Below are 23,097 nucleotides of genomic sequence, written 5' to 3' on the forward strand. Positions count from 1 at the left end.
AATTCAAGAGGAAGTGACGTCGTCAACAAGCTAGTCTGCTGAATCAAAACAATGGCCGACTGGCAGGCTAGCACTTTACCTCTTCTGATAATTTTAAATGTTTAGCAGGCAACGTCCATTGTCCTTGTGTAATAGAGTTTCACTGGGATGGATACATGATTTAATAAGTGTGTTTTTGAGGAAAGACATCAGCTGCCAAACCCGCTTCCCCCTGCCAAAATGAGCGATGTTGTGGAGAAGACCCTGACAGCTCTGCCTAGCCTCCTGTCTTTAGACTCTCAGCCTGGATCTGCAAAACTGTCCTCCACCTCCAAACTAGGAAACCTCATCAGAGGAATCACTGAGCTAACGTCCAAACATGTGAGTCTGTCCTTTAAAACTGGAGCTCAGGTGAAACAACATGAGTCCTAGTCAGTTTTTGAAGATAGGCTTTAACGTTAGCTTGCTAAGATGACTATGCTAACTCAAAAAGGTGTTTGTGTTTTTTACTACAGTTTTTTTTTCTACATGCCAAGTATCCCTACATTAATGTGCTAGGTTTAAGACTGATTTACAAACAGACTCTTGTTTCTGCTGTGGTATTATTATGTGGTAATTCAGGTGAAATAGAGACAGCTTGTCCTTGTTGGTGCGTTCATGTGCTTGTGATAAGCTCAGACACTGAAGATGTTCAGTCAAGCTGTCAATATGCAATACATTCACAAACTGTGTTGTAGGAAGGTTAAACGTGGAAGGCAAACTTGGAGAGAGAAAAAAATCCTGCTGCTCTTCATCAGCAATCATCACAAAAACATGAATGCAGCAATCAGTAAATGTTCCAGACTTTCCCTGTTTTCAACTGGGGCAATATAAAAATTGTGGAATGAAAATGCAGCTAATGTGCATTGTGATGGACGGAGGCAAATCTCTGTACAACTTGATATCCATTGTGTTCTATACTTAAGACAATGATAAGAGGTAATGTACAGTGGTTTGATTTATTGACAGCATGCTAATATATTTATTAGAACAACAAACCAGATCTAGTTGCCCATTGTATCTTCACAGTCCACTAACCTTTATCACGGTGCAGACAGATGTTCATTGTGTGACTTAGACTTAAATTATGTAAAAACTATTAAAAAAAAAAATAATAGTACTAGGATTAGAGTAATTGAATTGTAAACAATTTATAATTTTTTCCAACAAATGAACAATGTAGAAGATATCCTAGACACCCAATAAATGACAATGGTTGTATGAAATCATTACAGGTACAAACATCTGTTGGTTAAAAGGTAAAATAAAATAAAAATAATAAATAAAGTAAATTGGTCAAAGATGGTAATCAGAGTATTACCATTCATTCTTATAGTCTGTACTTGTCTGTTTCTCCTGTTCAGGAAGAAGAGAAACTTATTCAGCGTGAACTGGCATCTATCAAAGAGCAGGTGTCCTCCCCCAACACCTCCATGGTACAGCTCTCCTGATTTTCCACTTTAATTTTGCACAAGAAACCAGAATATTGAAATAAGTCTAGTCATGTTGTAATTAATAAAATGTTTACTTCTTCCTTGTGACATAATCTGATTCAGAGGCAGATGAAGGAGCTCATGGTGAGAGCGATTTACTGTGAAAGCTTGGGCTATGAGGCTTCCTTCAGCTACATTCACGCGATCAAACTGGCTCAGCAAGGCACTGTTCTGGAGAAGAGAGTTGGTACGTTCTTTTGGAGTTAGCTGAAAAGCTTAGTCATTCCTCAGAGTCCTTACTCACTAGCTCTGCATTACTCACTTAATGTCACGATCAACACAAGGAGCATGATTCATAGTTTTTTGATTTTTTAAATTGTATTTATGCAACCACGAAACAACTCCACTGCACCCTCCTACGCTGCCACAGGCAAAAATGGTTTTCTGTGTGATTTGCAGGTTACCTTGCTGTGTCCTTGTTTCTGAACGAAAGTCATGAGCTACTTCTTCTTCTTGTGAATACTGTGTTAAAGGTGGGTGTTAGGTTTTTACAGCATTCGTCATCTTGAGTATGAACGAGAAAAAGGGATGTTGATGTATTTTGTGTTTGCAGGATCTTCAGAGCACAAACCTTATTGAGGTCTGCATGGCTCTAACTGTTGTCAGCCAAATGTTCCCCAAAGATATGATACCTGCAATCCTTCCTCTGGTGGAGGAGAAACTTAATCACCCAAAGTAAGAAATGTTTGTCACCTTTCCAGTTCAATTAGTTACCTGTTTATTCATACGGTAAATGGAGGATGAAAAATTGGCTTAGATATTATGATTTTTTACATGTCTCTCGTGACATATTTGCAGAGAAATCATTCGACGAAAAGCAGTCCTGGCACTGTACAAGTTCTACCTGATAGCACCGAATCAAGTTCAACACATCCACAACAAGTTTCGCAAAGCTCTTTGTGACAAGGATCCCGGTGTGATGACAGCTTCACTACACATCTACTTACAGATGATCCAGGTAGTCTGTTTTTTTCTCCTTATTGAGAAAACATTATCTTGGTTTGATCAAATATGGTGTAATCTACTCGTGTTATATATTTTTTCTTTTGTTAAAGGAGAATCCAGAAGGTTATAAAGACTTAACAGCAAGTTTCGTCACCATCCTGAAGCAGGTGGTGGGAGGAAAGTTGCCCATGGATTTTAACTATCACAGTGTTCCTGCTCCATGGCTTCAGATCCAGCTCCTCAGAATACTGTCCTTACTTGGAAAAAATGACCCGAGGTGATTATTGCTTATTCTGTCTCCAGATGAACTGGATCTATATGATTATGTGTGGTTGTACCTCGTTAATTAATTCTTCCAAATAGATTTTATGTGTCTGTTCTGTGATCACAGTACGAGTGCGATCATGTATGAAGTCCTTGACGAGTCGTTACGTAGAGCAGAGATGAATCATAACATCACCTATGGTATGTCAAAGTGTTACTAATAAATGTGGTTGTTTGAAATCATTTAAATAGTCCCACCAGCCACTTACATACATCTCTCTTTATTTTCAGCTATATTGTATGAATGTGTAAAATGTATTTACACAATTCATCCCAAATCTGATCTTTTGGAAAAAGCTGCAAAGTGCATTGGCAACTTTGTTCTGTCACCGAAGATAAATCTCAAATATCTAGGTAAGATTCAAAGAAAACATGATTTGATGAACGTCATTTTTCACCACCGACAATCAAGATTTCATATGATTTCAAATAAACTCTATATATTATGTGTTATTTCAGGCTTAAAAGCCCTCACCTATGTGGTCCAGCAGGATCCCAAACTGGCCCTGCAACATCAGATGACCATCATCGAGTGTCTCGATCACCCTGACCTCATCATCAAGCGTGAGGTGAGGCAGATTCTGGAGTATTTTGGATAATGTGGTCATAGACTTTGTAGGTTTACAGGATTTGGTGCGTTCTCCATCCTCTTGTAGACGCTGGAGTTGCTCTTTCGGATCACTAACGCCCAGAATGTCGTGGTCATTGTCAAAAAGATGCTGGAGTTCCTGCGCATCAGTACAGACGACTACACTACTATTGACCTGGTGGGGAAGGTGGCAGAACTGGCAGAAAAATATCCTTCAGCGTGTGACAGTGCTCAGTGTGAAATGTACATTCATTTACTTCTGGTGGCCCCATGCACCTGGAAAACTGGAATCCCCTCACAAATATAAACCAGGGACGTAGAATAACAGTATGTTGATCTTAATATTAGAATTACAGCCATTCACAAACTGCAGTGTCCACTGGAGTTGCCTCACTGATCCAAGAAACAAATCATATCCACCCATCCACTCTATCCCATATGTTTTTCAACTCTCATCCTGTTACAACTTTTCTGATCATTGATTATTATGCATAGTATAACTTTATCATGCTGGTGAAGTGATACATTTACTAAAACTAACTGTACCTCTTTGTTGCAGCTTTTCACTGGACTTAAACACAGTTAAAAGGGGCAATTGTCAAGGCCTTTGAAAATAAAGATAAAGGCTTATTGTTTCTGACAATTTGAATGGGTCAAAATGGGTTTTTCAAGTTGAATTGATTTGTTTTACACAGCTTCCCTCTCCTCACACAGACACAGATGAGAAAAGTAAAAAAACAAAAAAAACCCAAAACTGGTAGAAAGGTTGTCAACTATATTTTTTGTCTGTGGAACATAAACAGCTATGACTTGCCTGCAAACCTACACTGGTGGTTCAAGATCTAAACGATAACAGTGTTGGACTGTGTTTAAGCCCAGTGAGCTCAGTTTCCCAATACTGAAGCTTCTGGTAAAGTAATAGTATTTGAATTAGTTTTTGGTTGAAAAACAGTAATCTGATCCTTTTAATAATCTGTTGCTGCATTTTTCATACCTTGTTTCTTCCTACTTGTTGTGTTGCTTTTTCCTATAAACATTATACATATGCACCAGACAATGAGTGGTTCATTGAGACCATGAACACAGTGTTTTCATTGGGTGGAGACATGATGCAACCTGACATCCCAAACAGTTTCCTTAAGCTGCTGTCTGAGGGTGAGATAACCACATTTTATTCATTGGTGTTCCTGTGTTATGATATCAGTTCAGCAATTTGATACTGATACTGATATTGATTTGATTTACTGTGTTTAATTTCTCTTTAATGGCCCAGGATTTGACAGTGTGGAGGAGGACAGGAAGTTGAGGCTGTTTGCTGTGGATTCATATGTTTCTCTGCTCCAAGGAGAGCCTGGCAAGCTGCCACAGCGCTTCCTCCAAGTCATCAGCTGGGTGAGTGATGTTTATAAAATAAGCAATATAAGCAGTTTGTACAATTCTTGTGCAATAATAATGAGTAGGAGGATGTTTATTTTTTCCAGACTTAATTATTTCTAGTGAAATGTTGGATAATTTTGACCTTTAGGCCTCTAAAGACAGAAGGGACATATGTGAAAGGTACTGAGGGGTCACGAGTAGACACTGCTTTGTTGTAAGGGGTTGCAAGCAAAAAGGTTTGGAACTTGGACATATAGGGGAGGATGCGGTACTAACCCTGATTTGCAGATAAAAACTTTGTCATAAGACACAAGACAGTACGTCTCTTTACCTGTTTGATACACTGAGGCTTTGTCCCCTCTCTGCCACGCTCAGGTCCTCGGTGAATACTCTCATTTGAAGGAGGAACTTGAACCAGCCATCGTCCTGAAGCTGCTGGCAAAGCTGTTGGACATGAAGCAAACCAGCAGTGAAACCAAGAGCTGGGTCCTCGTGGCAATGACCAAGCTCTGTGAGGGTAGGGCTGGTGTTTCTGTTACTCAGGAAGTTTCCGAAACATACAGCAGCTCGATGGACACAGTGCTGAGACAGAGGGCTCAGGAGCTGCAGTGCCTCAGCCAAGACTCTGAACTACGAGGCCGGGTGCTATTTCGAGACACTGGCCTGGAGCCCCTGGAGGTAACATACATGGAGGGCTGCAGAATTACAACATTGATGTTTAAGTATATTTATTTTATGATTGTAATGTTCACTATTCATAGAAATTGTGTATGTTCAGAACATGAAAACATTTAATCTAATTTTAAATGTTCACTCGTGTTGAAACTCGTCACCGTGAAATGATCTAGCTCTTGGAGCCACAGCAGATGATGTCACTTTGTGGGCCCTGCTCTGATGGTTGGGGAAAAAAAGCCTGCACACACTTGCCGTCCATGACACACAGTCAATTAGATTAATGGCAGTGTTTACCAAAATAATAGAGATCATCATTTCAGCCGTTATCGTTGCAGCTGTTTAAGCATGTCTGAGTAATCTGAAGGGTGGGGTTTACCAGAGAACTGTGTTCAGTATCAGAACCATTATCAGCCAAGAACAAGAATAATATTCTAATAATTAAACACAATTTTCATGTTGCAATTTCTTTGTCTTTTGTGGCAAAACAAAGGCAAAATGATAAAAACATAATGTATTTGAACGCGCTCACAATCGACATCTTTAATTTGCAAATCCTGCAGAACTTTTCTATTAGCTCTTTTCCTCCTCATTCAAGGAGCAGTTCAAACTTGCAGTTGTTGTGATGTTGGTTCCCAGGTGGATTCCTCTTTGTCATTTCTGGATGGATTTGTGTCGGAGGCGTTGGCAACTGGCGCCGCTCCATACAAACCTCCTCATCAACGGCAGGAGGAACTAGCTCAGGCAAAAGGTAAAAACAATATAAAATTGTGGCACAGTTGGCAACATGAGCACTGACTTGTTTTGAATTGTTCTGACTGTGTGGTGTTTCTCAGCATTGAGCCTTGAGCCCTACGGCCTGTCCCTGCCCATCAGCATGTCCTCCTGCAGCATCAACGACAGACAGTCTCCTACACTGTTGTCCATGAGCTCTGGTCTGTCAGGCGACAGTGCTGACCTCTCACACAAAGGAGGGTACGTGGACACGATGTGCATATCTCTCCTGGCAGAATTATGTTCTTGTTTTGAACTCACACTGGTGGTTCTCTGTTTTTGCTTTAGCTCTACAACTCTGAAGCTGGACGGAGTGAAGAGGGTGTGGGGGAGGGAGGGGTACCTGGCGCAGAGGGAAGCTGTGGAGGAAGCTGCCCAGGTGGAGGTCCCCAGTCCCCTCCGGTCACCCAGCCAGCAGGTGGATGCTGACAGCTCACACAGTCAGACTCCAACTCTGACACCAACCCCTGAGCCCGAACAAGAAAAACAGCAGTTGGCCTCCTCTCTGTTTTTCGGCCTCAGCTCCCAAAGCTCTGTGTGTCTGGTGAGCTTACAAATTCTTCTGTATGGGTTACCTTTACTCTTGGAACTACATACTTGGACAATATAAGTTCAAAAGAAAAGCAGTGAATCCCACATCACATGAACTCACCTTATTAATATGAAATTTCAGCCATCAGGCCTTGAACAAGACAAGGTCAACGCCTTGTATATGGCTGGACCGTGTGTAGTCAACGTGCGAAATCGAGGACGTAGTCAAAAACTGTTGTGGAACCACTGTGTACAACTGAAGTTGTATTTTGATTCTGCCTAATGTCAGCTGATGTCAGCTCCTCTCCTACTCTCTGTGCTCACATACACAGTATTTTAATACAGCTGAATTCCCTCTAAAGCTGTTCTTTACTGTACTTGTAAAATGATCACTTGGAGACAAAGTTAGTTAGTCACACAGCGCACAGCCTCCGTCTGGGTTCCACAATGGTTTTCAGCCTCTGCATTTCCTCAAAGAGTGATCAGGGCCTTTATTTGTCTCAACAGCAGAAGGTAACAGGTCTATTGGAGGCAGGTTTTTATTTCCAAATGTTGAAGTTACTGCATCACGTTTTAATACACTATCTGTAACCCATTCAAATTAAAAGCCCTCTAGCGTTTCATTCGACTAAATGGCTAGAGGGCTGCAATAAGTGCTGCAATAAGTGTATTTTCTTAACTTTAACTGATTTCTAACAGATGGGAAAATCTGAGCCGATGCCCCAGCGATTCAGAAGAAAAGCCAAAGGACAGAGCTCTTCGGGTGCCACTGAGCAAATATCCACCTCCCTTGTCTCTACTCCCACCAATGTGGATAACTTGCTGTGTCACAACCCTCTGGACTCCAACATCACCTCAGAACTGGCCGTTTCCTCGTCTGCACAGACATCTGAGCTCTCTCAGGGCCTCACTACTGCAAATGGCACCTGTGAAATAGAAGTTGAGTTAAGTGACAGTAACATAAAGGGAAGTAACCCGTCTCTCATCGGTGATAATGATCTGGTAGCTGCTGATCCTGCTGCACATGAAGACCCAGACAGACCTAAAGACTTTTTCATTTCTCATCTGCCTGCAGAGCTCTCTGAACTCTGCCACTCAGAAATCACTCCTCTGTGCACCATCCAAAGCCTGGATCTCTCAGCATGTCATGTGCAGAAAGAGGATTCCTTAGTGCTGGTCATTTTCATTTCCAACTCCTCTGACTCTGCCATTCAACACATTCTTCTAGATCTTGACTCAGAACAGATAGAGGTAATGTACTGAGCTGAAAATTACCAATGAAGGCTTATTGTCCTTATTAGTCTTTCATATTAAAGGATATTATTATTTTCAGGTATCCTGTGTGTCTGACAGTCCAGTGGAGGATTTGACAGGCCACAGTGTAGCAGTGTACCAGTATTCCCTGACTGTGAAGACGCCTTCAGTTCATGTTGAAGTCGTTGGGACGGTATCTTACCAGTTGCCTGTTGAGACGTCTCAGGCAGTGCAGTTCTCATACAAACTCCCCCTAACCAGCTTCATCAGGTGACATATTTTTCTGCTTTTATTCAAAGTGTGGCCGTGCAGAGACCATTAGTTGCTTACTTTGATTTCACGTTTCCCTGCAGACCCTTGGCGGTGTCCACAGAGGAGTACGGGACGATGTGGCTGGCCTTCTCTCATGATACAAAGCAGAATCTGACACTGATAAGTGATGGCCAGGGATCCCTCACAGCCACACTGAATGTACTGAAGCGGAAACTGCAGCTTCATGTTGTGGAAATCATAGGTGAGAAGACAATCAGTTGTCTTATTGATCGCAGCCTTGTCAACTGAAATGCCAAAGCTGAGCTGTAGCAACATTATGTGAGACATGGTGCTTGATGCTTGACGTGTGTAATAATCTGCGATGGCATTAACATGTTACGTGTTAGAGTGATCTGATTTATTCATTGTGGTACCTACATTAGTTAGTCGAGGCATTAAGACTGTAAAACTCATTTTTGACCCTCTTAACACAAGGTCAACTTACTAACTTTTCCACAGCTTTCAACCCCATCTCATGGTCTTTACCATCTGAATACATATTTGAGCTGTGATGACCATGATGATGAGATACTGCTGAAAAAAGCAAGTGGACCTTGTGTCAAGATTGTGAGACAAGTTTATACATTAGTTATTAATCATTAGTTTTTCCACTTATGTAGGTGTATTTTTGTAATGGCTTTAATAATGTTAATCAATCATTTATTATTGCTTTATAGACCAGTAATAATCCATTTAAGCTAAAACAGCAGTTATGCTGACAGAGGATAAATACCAGCTGAAGGGATTTTTCACCACATGGCAACTCAACACTTGATTTGATTCAATTCAATACAACTTTATTTTTATATTATAAATTTATTATATATTTATATATTGCAGCAGCTCACCAGCAGAGAAGAAAGAAAACTTCTGTTCATGACAAAATGAAAATCATTCAGGCTATAAGGTTAAAAGTTGACATGTGGAATTAGTAAAAAAATACATTGATAAATGATAAATACCTAAGAAACAATCTAAGTGTATATGTATGAGGCTGCACAAAAACATAAAAACATTAAGATGCACTAAGAAGTGTTCTTATTAATGGTTTATTGCTCATCTATAAGTATTAATAAATGATTAATAAACATTGATAGAGCTATTATTTGTAACTTATAAATATAAAGCGTGCCTTATTAGAAAGAATGTATTTATTTGTTAATTCAACAGTTCCACTTGTCTTAAATGCAACCTACACTAATGTGTTTTAGGCTGTTGATGAGTAACCTCCATCACTTTCCCCACAGGGATGGAAGGAATCTTATCTTGTCGGCTCCTTCAGGATCAGCCGTGTCTGATGCACTGCCGCGTGCATGCGGGCACGCTGGCCGTGTGGCTGCGCTCTCCAGTCCCCGACCTGCCCGACTGCCTGATCTACCACTGTCAGAGAGCTTTACAGGAGCACTGAGCCCCAACTGCAACACCTCCACTGACACGACTAAGCAACCAGACCACCAGACCACCAGACCACCAGACCACCAGACCACCAGACCACCAGACCCTCAACCACTGAAGAGGAAGGTACACAGAGCTGTAGTGCAGAACACAAGGGGAGACATCTGATGTTGTGCATTCTCATCTTTATAATACAGTGTTCACCATTTGTTTATCTCTTCCACTATAAGTTACTTAGTAGGATGTGGTTTTAATGTCCACAGATCAATGATTTTAACAGTTAAATTAGCAGAATATTTGACAGGATCACATCTGTTTGAAATTCATGGCTGGTAATATCCTCAGAGCCAAAAGACTGTTTGTTTAGTTTTATTTGGGTGTTTGGTGTTTCAGAATAACACTAATGTCTTAAATTGATGACAGGGCTCCAAAATGACTTGAAGACTTAAATGGTCAAAACATTGTGTGTGAAATGAATACTAGTTATAGCGGAGAAATCGTGAAGCAGTTTCTCTGCTTCGGGTCTGCATGCAGCACAGTGAGATGACAGTGAAGCCCATTTGGATTAAAGTGAGACAAAGACATAAAGACTGAGTTTAATTTTTCATTTAGTATCTTAAAGCAGTTCACTGCTGTTATTAACTAAACCTTTTGGTTCTTTTCATGTTCATCAAAATGGAAAGAATAAGTCTAATCCTTAAATTGGATTGACTGATGTTATTTATTAGGTGTTTGTGGAGAAACACAGGGAAGATAATTATATCTTTAAGGAGTACCAAATTAATTGTTCAAAATGTCTGGTATGGACTTCGGCCAAACTATTATAGGAGAAATTAAATACTCTGTCAGCGAAGCAAACTAACATTAACAGAGAGTTTCTGTTCAAGGAGAACCTGTTTGTCTGCTGATGTTTCCATGCAGCAAATAGAGGTCACATCCTCGTTTGTCTAAAAGACAACATTATTCCGACATTAACCTCCAACTGCAGCAGTTTCACTTAACTCTTACATCTGTGATGCATATTTTGTCTTAAATATAGCAGCGAGGATCTCACTCTGCGATGTCCATATTGTCCATTTATCATCATGGTGACGTTTTGCAGATGCTGCCTTCTGTGTGATATGATTGTCTATGCACTCATGTTTCTGGTTTGTCCGTTTCGGTGAGAGGTGGGTTTTTGTGGTTCTTGATTATTATATTTTTCTATCAATGCAGTATTGAAAACATATTTATTGGATTTATATTCTTACAGAAAGTATTTTATATTAATTTCAAAGAAAAAAACTCATTGTGCTTCATGTACTGTTTTGATTGCACTGCAACAGATTTGGTTTTCAGTTTGTGTGACATGACTCAACCTGTTTTTATTTAATTTAACCTGAAGGGAAAGTTTACTTTACTGTTTTTTCTTTTTTGCTTGTGTCCTGTTCTGAAAACACAACATGACGCTAACAAAGTGTCTAAAACTCAACTTTAACCCAACGCCTTATGTTCTAATGCCAAGAGGGTGTGTTTGATTTGTGCCTGTGGTACAGAGGAAATCGTTGTTTCTTAGAGTGCCTGTCACTACATTCTGCTAACTTCTGAATAAATTCTACACATGTAAATTAACTTCAGTTTGACTCTGTGATTGTTTATTCAATACAGGCTATAATGTGCTGGACTTGAGGCAAAGAGGGATATTATGAAAGTTGTCTCTTCTCATTTCGGTCTATATTTAATATTTGCTACATGGGAACAAATATCTCAGTGTTTATTGAATGAACTTGTAAAAGTATTAGTAACGTTGTACCTCTGTTGATTTGGTGTCCCATTACTCAGTGTTTAACTAGAAACAAATCTCTCAGAGCATCTACATGTAAGGTACTACAGATCTGACATGAGAAATACAGTTCATCAGTATACATCGTATTAATGTACATTTTCCTAATAATTTATTCATTCTAGTGCTGTGTGCTGAAATTATAACATGATGTGGACTAACACTTCTTACTATACCATATTGCTACCTTGATTATATTTAGTACAAATAACTGCCGATATAATGCAAACACATAGTGTATGTAAACTATTAATGTGACATGCTAACACTGACTAACATAATACAAAATGAAAAACATTCAGCTGTTTGTCTTGGTCCAGATTTTCATCAAGCTGAAGTGTGAGTTGGTGCCATATTGTTTCTGGTGTTTCTGTCATGAGAATTATTTTGTGACCCTCCAAGATTCTGGTTTTCCACATGGTGTCGCATGGACAAAAAAATAATTCTTGCACTGCTCTGCGTGGGCTGAACCCTCACACTGAAGTCCTTAAAGCCCAGGTTTGTCAAGCTTTGCAAAACGTGCTGTGACACACAAATGTACTGTTTTCTTAGAAATATGATGAAGCTGGAGGAGTGGAGTGTAAGAGAGTATTAACGGCTCAGCAGGCCTAATGCAGTTACACACTTCAACATATACAGTGCTATGGTTTTCATCCATAATGTAACAGCATCACTATGTTTCAGAGCTGACTGTGTCGAGGTCGTGTGGTTCGGGGGATGAAGCGCATGGCCAGGCTGCGCTCGTCCTCCACAGGCTGCTGCGACAGGTTGTTGGTCTGCCTGATGCTGTTGAGGGTGCAGCCTTGATGAGGACACACTGTGTAACGAGACAACAGAGTGACCAAGATGGCCTTCATCATCACCATGGCGATGTGTTTGCCCACGCAGGAACGAGGCCCGCAGCCGAAGGGCTGGAAGAAGCGAGTGGGCACCTGCCAAACAGAGGAGGTAAAGACTGAGCTGGTGCTTTTTTCTTCTTCAGAGCCACATTTTGTTGCTAAACATTAAGCTGACTTACTGTTTTGTCAAAATTCATCAGGCTGAACTCTTTTGCTTTGGGGAAGAATTCAGTCTTATGCATAAGACCAATGTTGAGAATGATGTTGGTTCCTTTCCTGATCTTAGTGCCTTCGATGCTGTCGTCTTCCAGAGCTTTCCGCATTGTGAAATCAACCACAGGATGAAACCTCAGAGCCTCGTTGATGAAACTCTCCATCACGTTCAAACTCTGATAGCAAATGTTTCCTTTGTCAGCTGGAAGTGAAAAACGCAGCATTCAGGGATTGTTGGAAAAGTTTAATATTGCCACAGGGTGAAACTGAAATTAATGCAGCGCAAATACACTCACCCAGGACGATGCTCATCTCCTCCACTATCCTCAGCTCAATGTCTGGGTTTTGTTTCAGCAGCATCAGCATGAAGAAGAGGCTGATGGACAGTGTGTCAGGTGCTGCAATCACCATCTCTAGCACACACTGCCTGACGTCATCTGCTGAGAGCTCCCCGTGGTTCTATCAAACAGAGAAAGGGAGGTGATCAGAACACAGCAAAAACAATATTATCAGGACAGTAACTCTGACGCAGTTTGTGTAGATTCATCAAGAGAGAGAGAGACTGACCTGTGCGAAGATGAGCTCCGTTGCAAAGTCGAGATCATCATCCAGCTTGTCAGTTGTATCAATGATTTGTCTTTTAATCCTGAGTAGGCTCTCCATCTCATCTTGCAGCTCGAGGCTGTTGGCACAAAAGGCAACACAAAGATTAGGTTGAAGAATTAACCATCCACATGTTGGTTTACTATGCGTGAGCATCTTACGCTGCTTTCTTATGCCTGTTGTACAGCCATCCAATCTTGAAGAATATATCAGGCTTTATTAGAACCGTTTGCCAGGTCTCAAAGTAGTTTTGGATTTTCATCAGCAAGTCCTTCTCTGAGTTATTATGAACAAAAAAATAGTCAGGAGCTGCAGGCTTGAGTGCAAGAACTGGAAATATTGTTTAGTGGCAGGAAATGCAGAGTTTAAATGTAGAATGTACAGACAGTGAACATGCAGCTGACCATTGAGCGTCACCCTGAGGAAAAGCCTGTTGGAGATGTCCACCACTATGGCTCTCAGCAGATTGAGAGCGTCCACATGTCCGGAGGAGTCGGTCATCTCCTGCAGGCTGTCCAGGTGTTTGGCAGTGGAGCTCACACAGATTGCCTCAGTCCTCTGGAGGCTGGGGCCTGTCAGGGCTGTAAAGCAACCAAATAACAGTACAGTAATTCAAATTCCACAAAGCATGTTTCTATCATCATCTGGTTTGACTTTGAATTATTTTTGTTAACTTGTTAGATATGGGAAATGTGTAGAAAGAAAGATGAAATAGGGCACCTCCGTCTACGCGAATCACTCACCTTTAGAAAAGTATGTCCTCATTTTTTTCCAGAGTGGGACATCGCTGTTGAAAATGATACCCCTCCCTTCCATCCCAATACACTGCAGCCCTTTTTTGCTCCCAAATCTGGCCGTGTAGTGGGCGCTCCTCAAAACATGATACACTACCGAGGACCTAACAGGGAAGCCAGGCTTTGACTTTATTTTATTAAAGATTTGGGGTATAAACTGTGAGTACAAAGTGTTTTATCTTATAAGAACTTGCCTGCTTATAATGAGGGTCTCCTCGCCATTAATCCACACCCGGACAATGCTGCCATATTTGTTGTTGTAGTAGTTGCACGCTGTTCCGATCCCGGTCCAGATGAACCTGGCATAGGAGATAATGGGACCGAGTCCTGCCAAGAAAGAAGGACCTGGCAGAAACAGGTGATGAATTAAGACAGGATAGTTTACTGTTATTAGAAAGCATCCAGTCTGCTGATTGGATATCTGACATATTGAATTTATCTTCAGACTTTATCTTCATATATGTGAATCAACAAACAATCATGCTGTTTCATTAACAATGTGAACTCCGAACATTTATTTTGGTTCTAAATTTCATGTCCCTGGGTTGGAGAGAATTTACTTGCATTACTATTTGCATGAATTTGATTACTTTTTAGTTTAAAAAACATCTAGAAAGAAACGATTTAAAACAGATATTTCTCCTGTTTCCTGTTACTTTTGTCTGTTTACACCTGTAGTCGTGTTTACCTTGGGCATCAGCCTATACAATGAATGTGAAGGTACAGAAACTGCAGTCCGTTACCTGATATCTGTGACCGGTTTGTTCGGCTCCAGGCGGTGAAGAGCATCAGCAGCAGCAGCAGCAGAAGAAGAAGAAGCAGGAGGGCGGTGATTTCAGACGCTGTGTCAACCACCATGGGGCCGATGGTGAGTGTCTCCAGCGGCAGCATCCCCTTCATGACTCGTACACACACCTGAACAGGCTCACTGTGTCTTCCGTGTGGCTGCAGATAAAGTTTGACCAATGCTCATACAGCATCTGTCTCTTTTAACCAGCAGACAAAACAAGAACTTTATTCTATGGACAGCCTTCCTTCTCATCCCCTCTAATGCTTCTGTCCTTCAGTGCTCACATCCAACAAAGCCCCTGCACACATTAAAACCAAAATACGCCCACATGAAGCTTTAGCTTTAGGATGAACTGTTTGTATCAGGGTGCAGTCATTAGAGTCTATCATCATTTTAAGGATATTACATAATTACAATCTCACATCCTTTACAATGATTTATTATGTTAAACATCACGTAGTCCAACATTCAACACTCTGAGTAGCTTCTTCAGCAGCAGACTTTTACATCCTCTCTGTAAGAAGGAGAGGCTCCGCAGGTCCTTCATTCCAGCAGCTGTCCGACTCCACAACTCCTGCTCTTCCTGACCATGTGCAAACTTGCACTTTTTCATGTACATATCGTGTGTATTGTGTATATTGTATTTAATAGTGTATATTTGGTATATTTTTGTTGTATATTTCCATAGGTGTTTATTCTATAGATGTTTATTTTTCTGCTGTGGTAAATGAATTTCCCAGTTGTGGGATAAATAAAGTTAATCTAATCTAATCTAATCTAATCTAATGTAATCTAATCTAATCTAATCTAATCTAATCTAATTTAATTCTACATTAACACACCACAGTAAAAAGTCGAGGTGGGGTGGTACTAACACATCTTTAAAACTTATAGTAAAAAAAGTAATATCTTGAAAAGTAATTTCTTTACTAATAAATCTTTTTTAATTCTTCACTAAGAAACGATCAAAGTATCAATGATACTTACTTCTCTTGTCCTGTTGCTTCTCCTGACAAGTGACAGTGCAGTTTGTAAAAAAAAAAAAAAAAAGTATGATGTTTCATCCACTGGTTTTAAAAATGATCAGGATTCTCCAACCAAATAAAATCACTGTGATTCAAGCGTTTATAAATGCTCGGTTAAGCCTTCACTTTACTTGTTGCTTAGGAACACTGCCACCTTGGGGTAACAAGTACCAGAACATTGAACAGGCCAGATAACAGTGCACATCTAAACCTCAAAGCACCTTCAAAAAGAACGGGGAAAAAAAGTGTTTTTTATCCATAAGAAATGGAAAACCCTTTCATGGGTTGGGCTCTGTATTATTTTTTTTAGATGGGCTTACTTCACATTTAGCTTTGGATAAAAGAAAGAAACCCCACTGTCCAATTCATCAAGCCAGGAGGCTTTTCAGGGGGAAATTAATTAGCTGGGTCAGACTGACCTGTGACAAATGAAGCAGGGATTTACTCAGCAGTTCAAACGAGGAAACAGCGGAATGAGAAACAGTTGTCTTTATCATGTTAAAAGCTAATGCCTAGAGAATTTCATGTAAAAAATTCTGTGCACAGTCTGTATTTCTCCAATGTGTAAAATCATAGATGCAACCTTGAAAGGGAAAACAGTGCTCGTGAAGAGGCTGTGTCCTCATAATGAGCTTTCCTTCAAGTTCAGTACCACTGAATAGCTGGTATGTTGTTGATCAAGATATTGGCCTCACATTTAGTGGTGGGGGCTTTTATCCCAAACTGGCTGAAAAACATGTTCTCTCCATTGTAGTAGAGACTAAACCACAATGATTGAACTTTTTTTTCAAATTGAGGAAATTTTAAATTCAGTGACTCGTACACCGACACAAGTTGAGAAAAAATATGCAACATTGATTCTATATTGGAAGAAGTATATTTAGATAAATAAAAAACATCAAAACCCCTTTCATAGACAGGATATCTCGACACACAAACACATGCACTTCCACACACTCACAGTCTTTTACTGAAAGTGCTCTGAAAGCTCTTTTGTAGATCCAAAGAATGTTCCCTTTGTTCACAACTTATTTATCCCACTTCCATGTCATTTTGTGTAAGATGGGTTGGTGACAATATTGAGAGGAAGAGTACTAGAAAGACAAGAAGCAGTACACTGTCTGAATTGAATGTCATTCTGGAAATATGTTCATTAGCCGCTTCTAAATCAAGCAACCCTTCAGAGTTTACTGTAACTGTTTCCCAGATGGCTGTTGTTGCGCAATACATCATGTGGTTCCCACTGTAGTCACAGACAGATTTTGACATGTTTATTCCTCTCCAACAGCCTGAGCGTAGTTACCCTGTGACGTCTCATCTGTTGGCAGGTGTTCAGATATGTGCTGTATGTGCTTGTGAATTTCAGAGCGCAGATCGCTGTGCAGCAGAGTACCAGGAAGCAGGGCGCAGACATGAAGGAGGGAAGTGGAGGTTTTCACGCGTGGGGAGTGCTGCTGGTGGGGATGTGTGCGCTGCTGCTCCTGAGCTCTGCGGGTTTAGTGTCTCTGCTGGTTCGGCAGAAAGAGCTGACGGGGGAGCTGGTCAGGTTGGACGCCCAGATGCAGGAGCTGTCACAGAGCTGCAAGCTGCAGGCGGGAATCCCGTCCGGGGACCATGGAGAGGCTGCAGACCTGAAGACGCTCCGCCGCAGCAGAAGGAACCAGGAGGAAGAACCAACACAAAGTCAAGAGAAGAAGGATACGCTGATGCTGATGTCATACTCCATGGTCCCTGTAAGACACCAAAATACTTGAATATGGGCTCTTTTTTGTGAGATTGTGAATATTCCAGCTCGTTCACTGTACTGTAAGATATGAAAAATTATATTTATGAAGTTCTGAGTTCTGTTATTATGAGAGAGAACAGGGGGAGGAATCAACACTTTTTTCTGTCACATATAATAGAAACCTTTCCTCTCTTTTCCCTTTTGGGAAAAGAAACATGTCCACGCAATGCAAAGAATTCAGGAGTCTGTTGCAGTGATTAAGAAAGGGTCTGTTTTTCCATTGAGTGTTTCCTGGATAAATACTCTGAGTAGTGGAGCATGACCATCGCCTGCTCCTCCCTCGACTGCACTCACATCCTCTGGGATCTGGCATTTCTTCACAGGGCGCTACTGTATATTTTGACAGCACTTTTATCACTTGATACTCAAGTATTTGACTAAAACCAAGCCTGGACTTCACTCACTCAGTAGCTTTACTTTGAAATTATAAATACTTACTAATAATAATGGGGAAGACTACAACCTATTATTTTCATTACAAGTTAATTGTTTGTTCCGTCCAATCAACTGTCCAAAACCTAAAAATAATACATTTTCTATTGCAGTAGACAAAAAAAACTCAGCAAACATTCATTTCTGAGAAGCTGAAAGAAGTGAATGTTTGCTGAGTTTTTGTTTTTAAAAAATTATATTAACAATTAATTGAGTATCAAATAGAGGGAATAATGTGAAGCTAATAATAGATTGCTAATTGCTGAAAGCAAACACCGCTGTTGCAGTTGTCAGGACAAGACACAATAAAAACGGATATTTGTTTCCAAGTGACTGAAGGAATGTGTGACATAAAGCGTCCTATGAGTTGTACCGGAGAGCTTTCCTACGTTTGTGGAGGTGTACTTACAGGCATCGCTTAGTTTACAGTGTTGCTGTTTTTTCTTTGATTTCAGGTCAAATCCCTCGTCGACCTGTGTGGCAGCTCCAAAGGACTTTGTTCAACAGGTGCACCTCATAAATATTCTCCATTACAACCCTGTGTTGTTTATGGTTACTGATGCCTCTATTGTTTTCAGTTTGTGTGATATAGTATCTGATCTTTTTTCCAGGTCCACCTGGACCTCCAGGTAAAGCAGACATTTTAGTTAACTGCATCATTTACTTAAAGCTAAGCTGAATTTGTCACAGCATAACAAAGTACTTTTGCCCGTTAGGTTTGCCTGGTAGAGCTGGTTCACCGGGACCAAAGGGTGTGCCAGGCCCGGAGGGGAAAAGAGGCAGAAGAGGTTAGAGATCTGTTGAATTTAAAAATCTTATAATCCTACTCTATGGACTAACCCTGTGTGAAAATGTTGCTCAGTAAACAAAGACAAATCCACTCAGAGACAGAAGGCAGTCACAAGTTTGAAACAGACTTCCATTGTGAAACTATTGTCCCGTAACAGAAGCATCCCACTCACTGTTTACAAGAAACTTTGTTTATAGCTATCACAGAGCTGTTTACTGGACTGATTACACCTTAATTATGGTGTATTTTGTTGTAGTTTAAACTGTTTTCACCTTTGTGGACAAAGTGTTTATCTCTCACTCAGTTACTGGGACATTTCAGTCTTTCCTGAAGTCGTCACAGATTGACACAGGTTGTATTTTTCATTTAGAAAAAGTCCAAAGGTTTTTCCTGTTTGATCATCTGTTCACAGGTTCACAGTCCTACAATTAACACATGATTATGCTGTTGTTAGTTTTTTTTCCCCATTTTTGACTCATTCTTTTGAACTAATGACAACAAACTTGTCAATGTATACTGCAGGACCCCCTGGAGAACCAGGACCTAAAGGAGACCCTGGGTCTCTGCAACTGAAAGGTGAAACCTGCAACAACATTTTCAGTGAGGGTGAGAGACGACATCACACTTGAACCTATCATGAATAATGTATGGTGGGAGGAGACATCACATCTCACAAAGTCAGTCAGACTACATCCACTATTCCCCCAAGACTCAATCTGAAAAGCTTTCACCTAATTTAACAAAATGTGTTTTTTTTCTGAGTTGATTTTTTTTTTCAGGACAAACCTGTTAAGCCCCACTGCCATTGAGATGGTTTTATTTAACATTTTGTCCTGTTGTGGGATGTAATGAACAAACTGTGAACTAATCCTCCATTATTTTTGGTAAAGTTTTGGTTCAGTTTTGATTCTGTGCCTGAGCTTTAAATTAGAAAAAAAGTTTCACTTTTTCTTTGATTGCCTGTTGTTGTAAAGAGCCTATGTAAGTGAGCAGCAGTAGTGTTTATTAAGTTAGTTTTACTCTGACTTGTAGTAATGTATATATATTTGAAGGCCCTCCTGGTCCTCGGGGTCCACCGGGTCCCCCAGGCCCACCCGGTCCAGCCTGTCCTGCCTGTCATTCTAACAAAGAGAGAAATAAGACCAGGGGACGTGTTCAGCAAACAAACATGCTGAGGGGTAAGTAACCTCTACACTAAACTAGCATGTTTATTAATCACTGCTAAAAACCTCTTCACAGAATTGACACCAATGCCCTAAAGAAAAAATAAGAAATATTAGCCTATTAAGTTCAGCGTGTTAGTGTGGTTGTGGTCCCCTTGAATTCATGTTGATTTCAAGCTGGTGTCAAAAAGTATCAGAAATATCCCAAGAAGCTTCTCCTAACACTCCTGAGCACTCCGCCTCTTCACTGTCGATCCTCATAGTCAGGAGGCTAACGTACTGTTTTACCCTTTTTACCAAAATATGTTGAAATGTAATATTTTCAGTCCTAATGCGCTCGGTTACTAAGGATAATCCACTGTAGCCAATTCAAATTGTCTGCACACAGTGTCATAGTCAGGATTTTAAAGATACTGAGGTTAAATAGTTTGATTATTTGGATTTGTTTTGTTTCTGTATTCAATACTGTAAAGTAAGTTAGTCCATAAAATATCCACAAAGTGTTGGTTCTTAACTGCAGGATTACTCACCCAGAATGAATAAAAAAACAAATTCCTGCCAAATATATTAAAGACATGACCTCTGTGGACTCAGTGGTAGCTATAGCCCCGATCACGCAGACCACCACGCCTCACAAAGCACTGCCACTGGCTGTAAACACTCAATAGCTGATCATTGTTTTTAGATGACTAGTGTAGTAAATGACATTTCAGTATTTTTTTAAGTATAAACAAAAGACAAAGGTTAACTTTCCATTCCTCTTACTCTACAGATTCATCTCCTCCTCTCCTGACCAGGGAGGCCTTCAATGAAACTGACACAGAAAACATCAGCAGGCCAACAATGAACAAGACCGGTAGGAAATAATCCAGAATTTACATATAGTACAAAACAATGATATGAGTTAATGACTTTGATTTAAGGCTTTTTGAGACTGTTTACTGTTTACCTCTTTACTTTTATTGGCATTGATGTGACATCTCTACCATTTCCTCTAGTTAAATCTTATCTTTCTGCCTGCAGAATCATCAGCACCACATCCGGCTGATGATGCCAGAGGCGTCCTGAATGTGACTGACTCTGGGGAAGTTGTACACACTAAAGTGGAACCTGGTAAACAACCATGTTATCAGCAGAGAGATTGAAGACAAACCTATATTTGATTATATGAAAAACACACGTTAAAACCAATACTGTTTTGTTTTCTAGAGTCCGGATCATTTCATCCAGACGACAGCCACGACACCTTGAATGATACCAACACAGGAAATGCCACAGAGGCAGCAGTAGAAGCGTCAGTAGGTGGGAAATACTGTTTTGAATTGTAGTTGTAAACTTTCCCACGTTTGTCTCTTGTGTCCCAGTTAGAGACTCTGCATAATAAGACCATTGGTATTTGTAATGTAATGTGTCATTTCATTCTACAGACCTACTTTCTATAGACTGGGATGACAGCAGTGATGGAAGTATCACTGATACTACAACGACAAGTGGTGAGAAACTGTCATGTTTTATCACAACCTTGATATACCTCAATATTAGGTAAGAATCAGACTGTAGTGTTTGACAACAGACTGCCTGATCTGATTGACCTAATTCTGTTTTATTTTCATCAGAGTTTGTAGCATTTGGTCCGTACGACAGACATGACACCTGGACTGAAACCAGCACAGAGGCTCCAGTTAGATCATTACCAGGTAGGAGATACTGGAACTAATTCATGAAGTGTTTGTACACACAGATTTGATCTTAACATTGTATCATGCTCCTCTTTCTCTCCAGTGTCACCGACACCAACACATTCAGCTCATGAAGCCAGGGATGTAGATATAGACATAGATAAGGAAGCTGGTAAGCAACCATTTGAGACTTATTGTTTTTTCATGCAAGTGGACTTTCAGTAGCTTTACAGAGGATATTTAACCTCTTACCCTCTCTTGATATTAGAAAAGAATGTAAAACTATGACCAGCATTAACTCATAAAGTGGTTCAATACAAAGAAAGAGGGTTATAAATCGAGAATCGTGTTTGCGATGGGTAAGGTTTTAGCATGCACAAATTCCTGAAAGAGGAAACATTATTATCATTTTGTATGAAATCTTGATATTTATGAATGGTCATGTCAGATTTTCACAGTTACTTTTCTATTCTTGTTTTATTCTGTTCTTGTTCTTTTACTATGAATGTAATCTCATGCCAACTATGCAAATACGAGTTTCATATTTAAACTGTGAAAGAAGCAGTGTTGGTAGAAGTGTTCAGATCTATTACTAAAGTAAAAATACCATGACAACAATATAAATATACTCCATTATAAGTAAAAGTCCTGCATTCAAAATCCTCCTTCAGTTAGTGTACAGAAGAATTATCAACAAAATGTACTTAAAGTATCCAAAGTACTTGTTCCACAGCAAAATGTCTCCTGTGACAAATATATTTTTATATATGACATTATTAGATCGTTAATCTTGTACATCAGTGTGTAAGCAGCAGTTATAACTTCTATATATATAGTTAGGTAGCTTAGTCGAGTGGTTCTCAACCTAGAGGTTGGACCTGTTGGGGAAATGGAGGGGAAATGTCTCTTTGGAGGAACTGCTAACAACTTACAGACATCTGAAACGTAACAAACAGTCAAAGTACACACTTTTTTTTGTAAGGATTCACAAGCCAGAAAGATTGGGGGCAACTAATCTTTGACAGTGTGTGTTTTTATGTAAAAAAAAATTAACCAGTGACTACAGTTGTTAAATAAAAGTAGTGCAGTTAAAAGTATAATATGTCACTCTCGTAGTGAAGTAGAAGTACAAAGCTGCATAAGATGGAAATAAAGTACAAATACATCAAAGCTGTACTTAGGTACAGTAGTAAATGTACTTAGTCACCTTCCACCACTGGAAACAATAGATGTCTAATACAAAACTCTACTTTCTGCAGAATCATCAGCACCACATCCGGCTGATGATGCCAGAGGCGTCCTGAATGTGACTGACTCTGGGGAAGTTGTACACACTAAAGTGGAACCTGGTAAACAACCATGTTATCAGCAGAGAGATTGAAGACAAACCTATATTTGATTATATGAAAAACACACGTTAAAACCAATACTGTTTTGTTTTCTAGAGTCCGGATCATTTCATCCAGACGACAGCCAC

General features: G+C 40.1%; 3 protein-coding genes across 4 annotated transcripts in view; 2 read left to right on the plus strand and 1 right to left on the minus strand.

Annotated features, from left to right (window-relative positions):
- Nucleotides 1-32: 32 nt before the first annotated feature.
- ap4e1 (adaptor related protein complex 4 subunit epsilon 1) lies at nt 33-11,295 on the plus strand. Of its 2 annotated transcripts, none has more exons than XM_023422444.2 (21): nt 33-360; nt 1,383-1,454; nt 1,575-1,698; nt 1,911-1,984; nt 2,065-2,186; nt 2,310-2,469; nt 2,567-2,733; nt 2,848-2,921; nt 3,012-3,134; nt 3,240-3,349; nt 3,437-3,576; nt 4,412-4,524; nt 4,643-4,761; nt 5,122-5,424; nt 6,058-6,169; nt 6,255-6,393; nt 6,481-6,736; nt 7,423-7,974; nt 8,057-8,247; nt 8,331-8,491; nt 9,537-11,295. In XM_023422444.2, exons 1-21 carry the CDS (start codon nt 220-222, stop codon nt 9,695-9,697), a joined length of 3,414 nt encoding a protein of 1,137 aa, XP_023278212.1. In that variant the 5' UTR covers nt 33-219; the 3' UTR covers nt 9,698-11,295. The 2 variants fall into 2 exon arrangements, with proteins under 2 accessions (XP_023278212.1, XP_087034426.1); XM_087178300.1 differs by having other exon boundaries at nt 2,570-2,733.
- A 1-nt stretch (nt 11,296) lies between these two features.
- On the minus strand, nt 11,297-15,042 carry LOC111666923 (aromatase-like). Its single transcript, XM_087178301.1, is given in 8 exon segments — nt 11,297-12,438; nt 12,525-12,760; nt 12,849-13,017; nt 13,126-13,240; nt 13,323-13,438; nt 13,441-13,742; nt 13,905-14,300; nt 14,699-15,042. Coding segments are annotated over 8 exon segments (1,743 nt in total). The 5' UTR covers nt 14,856-15,042; the 3' UTR covers nt 11,297-12,186.
- A 2,037-nt stretch (nt 15,043-17,079) lies between these two features.
- LOC111666922 (uncharacterized) overlaps nt 17,080-23,097 on the plus strand; it is a 9,766-nt gene continuing 3,748 nt past the window's right edge. Inside the window, exons 1-14 of the mRNA XM_087178283.1 lie at nt 17,080-17,503; nt 18,444-18,495; nt 18,600-18,617; nt 18,705-18,776; nt 19,301-19,384; nt 19,831-19,956; nt 20,714-20,797; nt 20,965-21,054; nt 21,151-21,243; nt 21,369-21,434; nt 21,558-21,638; nt 21,724-21,792; nt 22,880-22,969; nt 23,066-23,091. Of these exons, the coding sequence (XP_087034409.1) occupies nt 17,183-17,503; nt 18,444-18,495; nt 18,600-18,617; nt 18,705-18,776; nt 19,301-19,384; nt 19,831-19,956; nt 20,714-20,797; nt 20,965-21,054; nt 21,151-21,243; nt 21,369-21,434; nt 21,558-21,638; nt 21,724-21,792; nt 22,880-22,969; nt 23,066-23,091 (1,272 nt within the window). The 5' untranslated portion in view covers nt 17,080-17,182. The remainder of the gene's footprint in view (nt 17,504-18,443; nt 18,496-18,599; nt 18,618-18,704; nt 18,777-19,300; nt 19,385-19,830; nt 19,957-20,713; nt 20,798-20,964; nt 21,055-21,150; nt 21,244-21,368; nt 21,435-21,557; nt 21,639-21,723; nt 21,793-22,879; nt 22,970-23,065; nt 23,092-23,097) is intronic.

Source organism: Seriola lalandi, unplaced genomic scaffold, assembly GCF_002814215.2.
Source record: "Seriola lalandi dorsalis isolate HSWRI2012SDOR001 ecotype SW California unplaced genomic scaffold, Sedor1 jcf7180002054682, whole genome shotgun sequence".
NCBI classification, from domain to species: domain Eukaryota; kingdom Metazoa; phylum Chordata; class Actinopteri; order Carangiformes; family Carangidae; genus Seriola; species Seriola lalandi.

What these genes read in the sequence shown, in the direction of transcription:
- ap4e1 (XM_023422444.2), top strand. Translation starts at nt 220, where the DNA reads ATGAGCGATGTTGTGGAGAAGACCCTGACAGCTCTGCCTAGCCTCCTG. An exon ending in TGTTCTGGAGAAGAGAGTTG is followed by an intron (nt 1,699 to 1,910) that starts GTACGTTCTTTT and finishes TGTGATTTGCAG; the next exon opens with GTTACCTTGCTGTGTCCTTG. An exon ending in TCATGTTGTGGAAATCATAG is followed by an intron (nt 8,492 to 9,536) that starts GTGAGAAGACAA and finishes CTTTCCCCACAG; the next exon opens with GGATGGAAGGAATCTTATCT.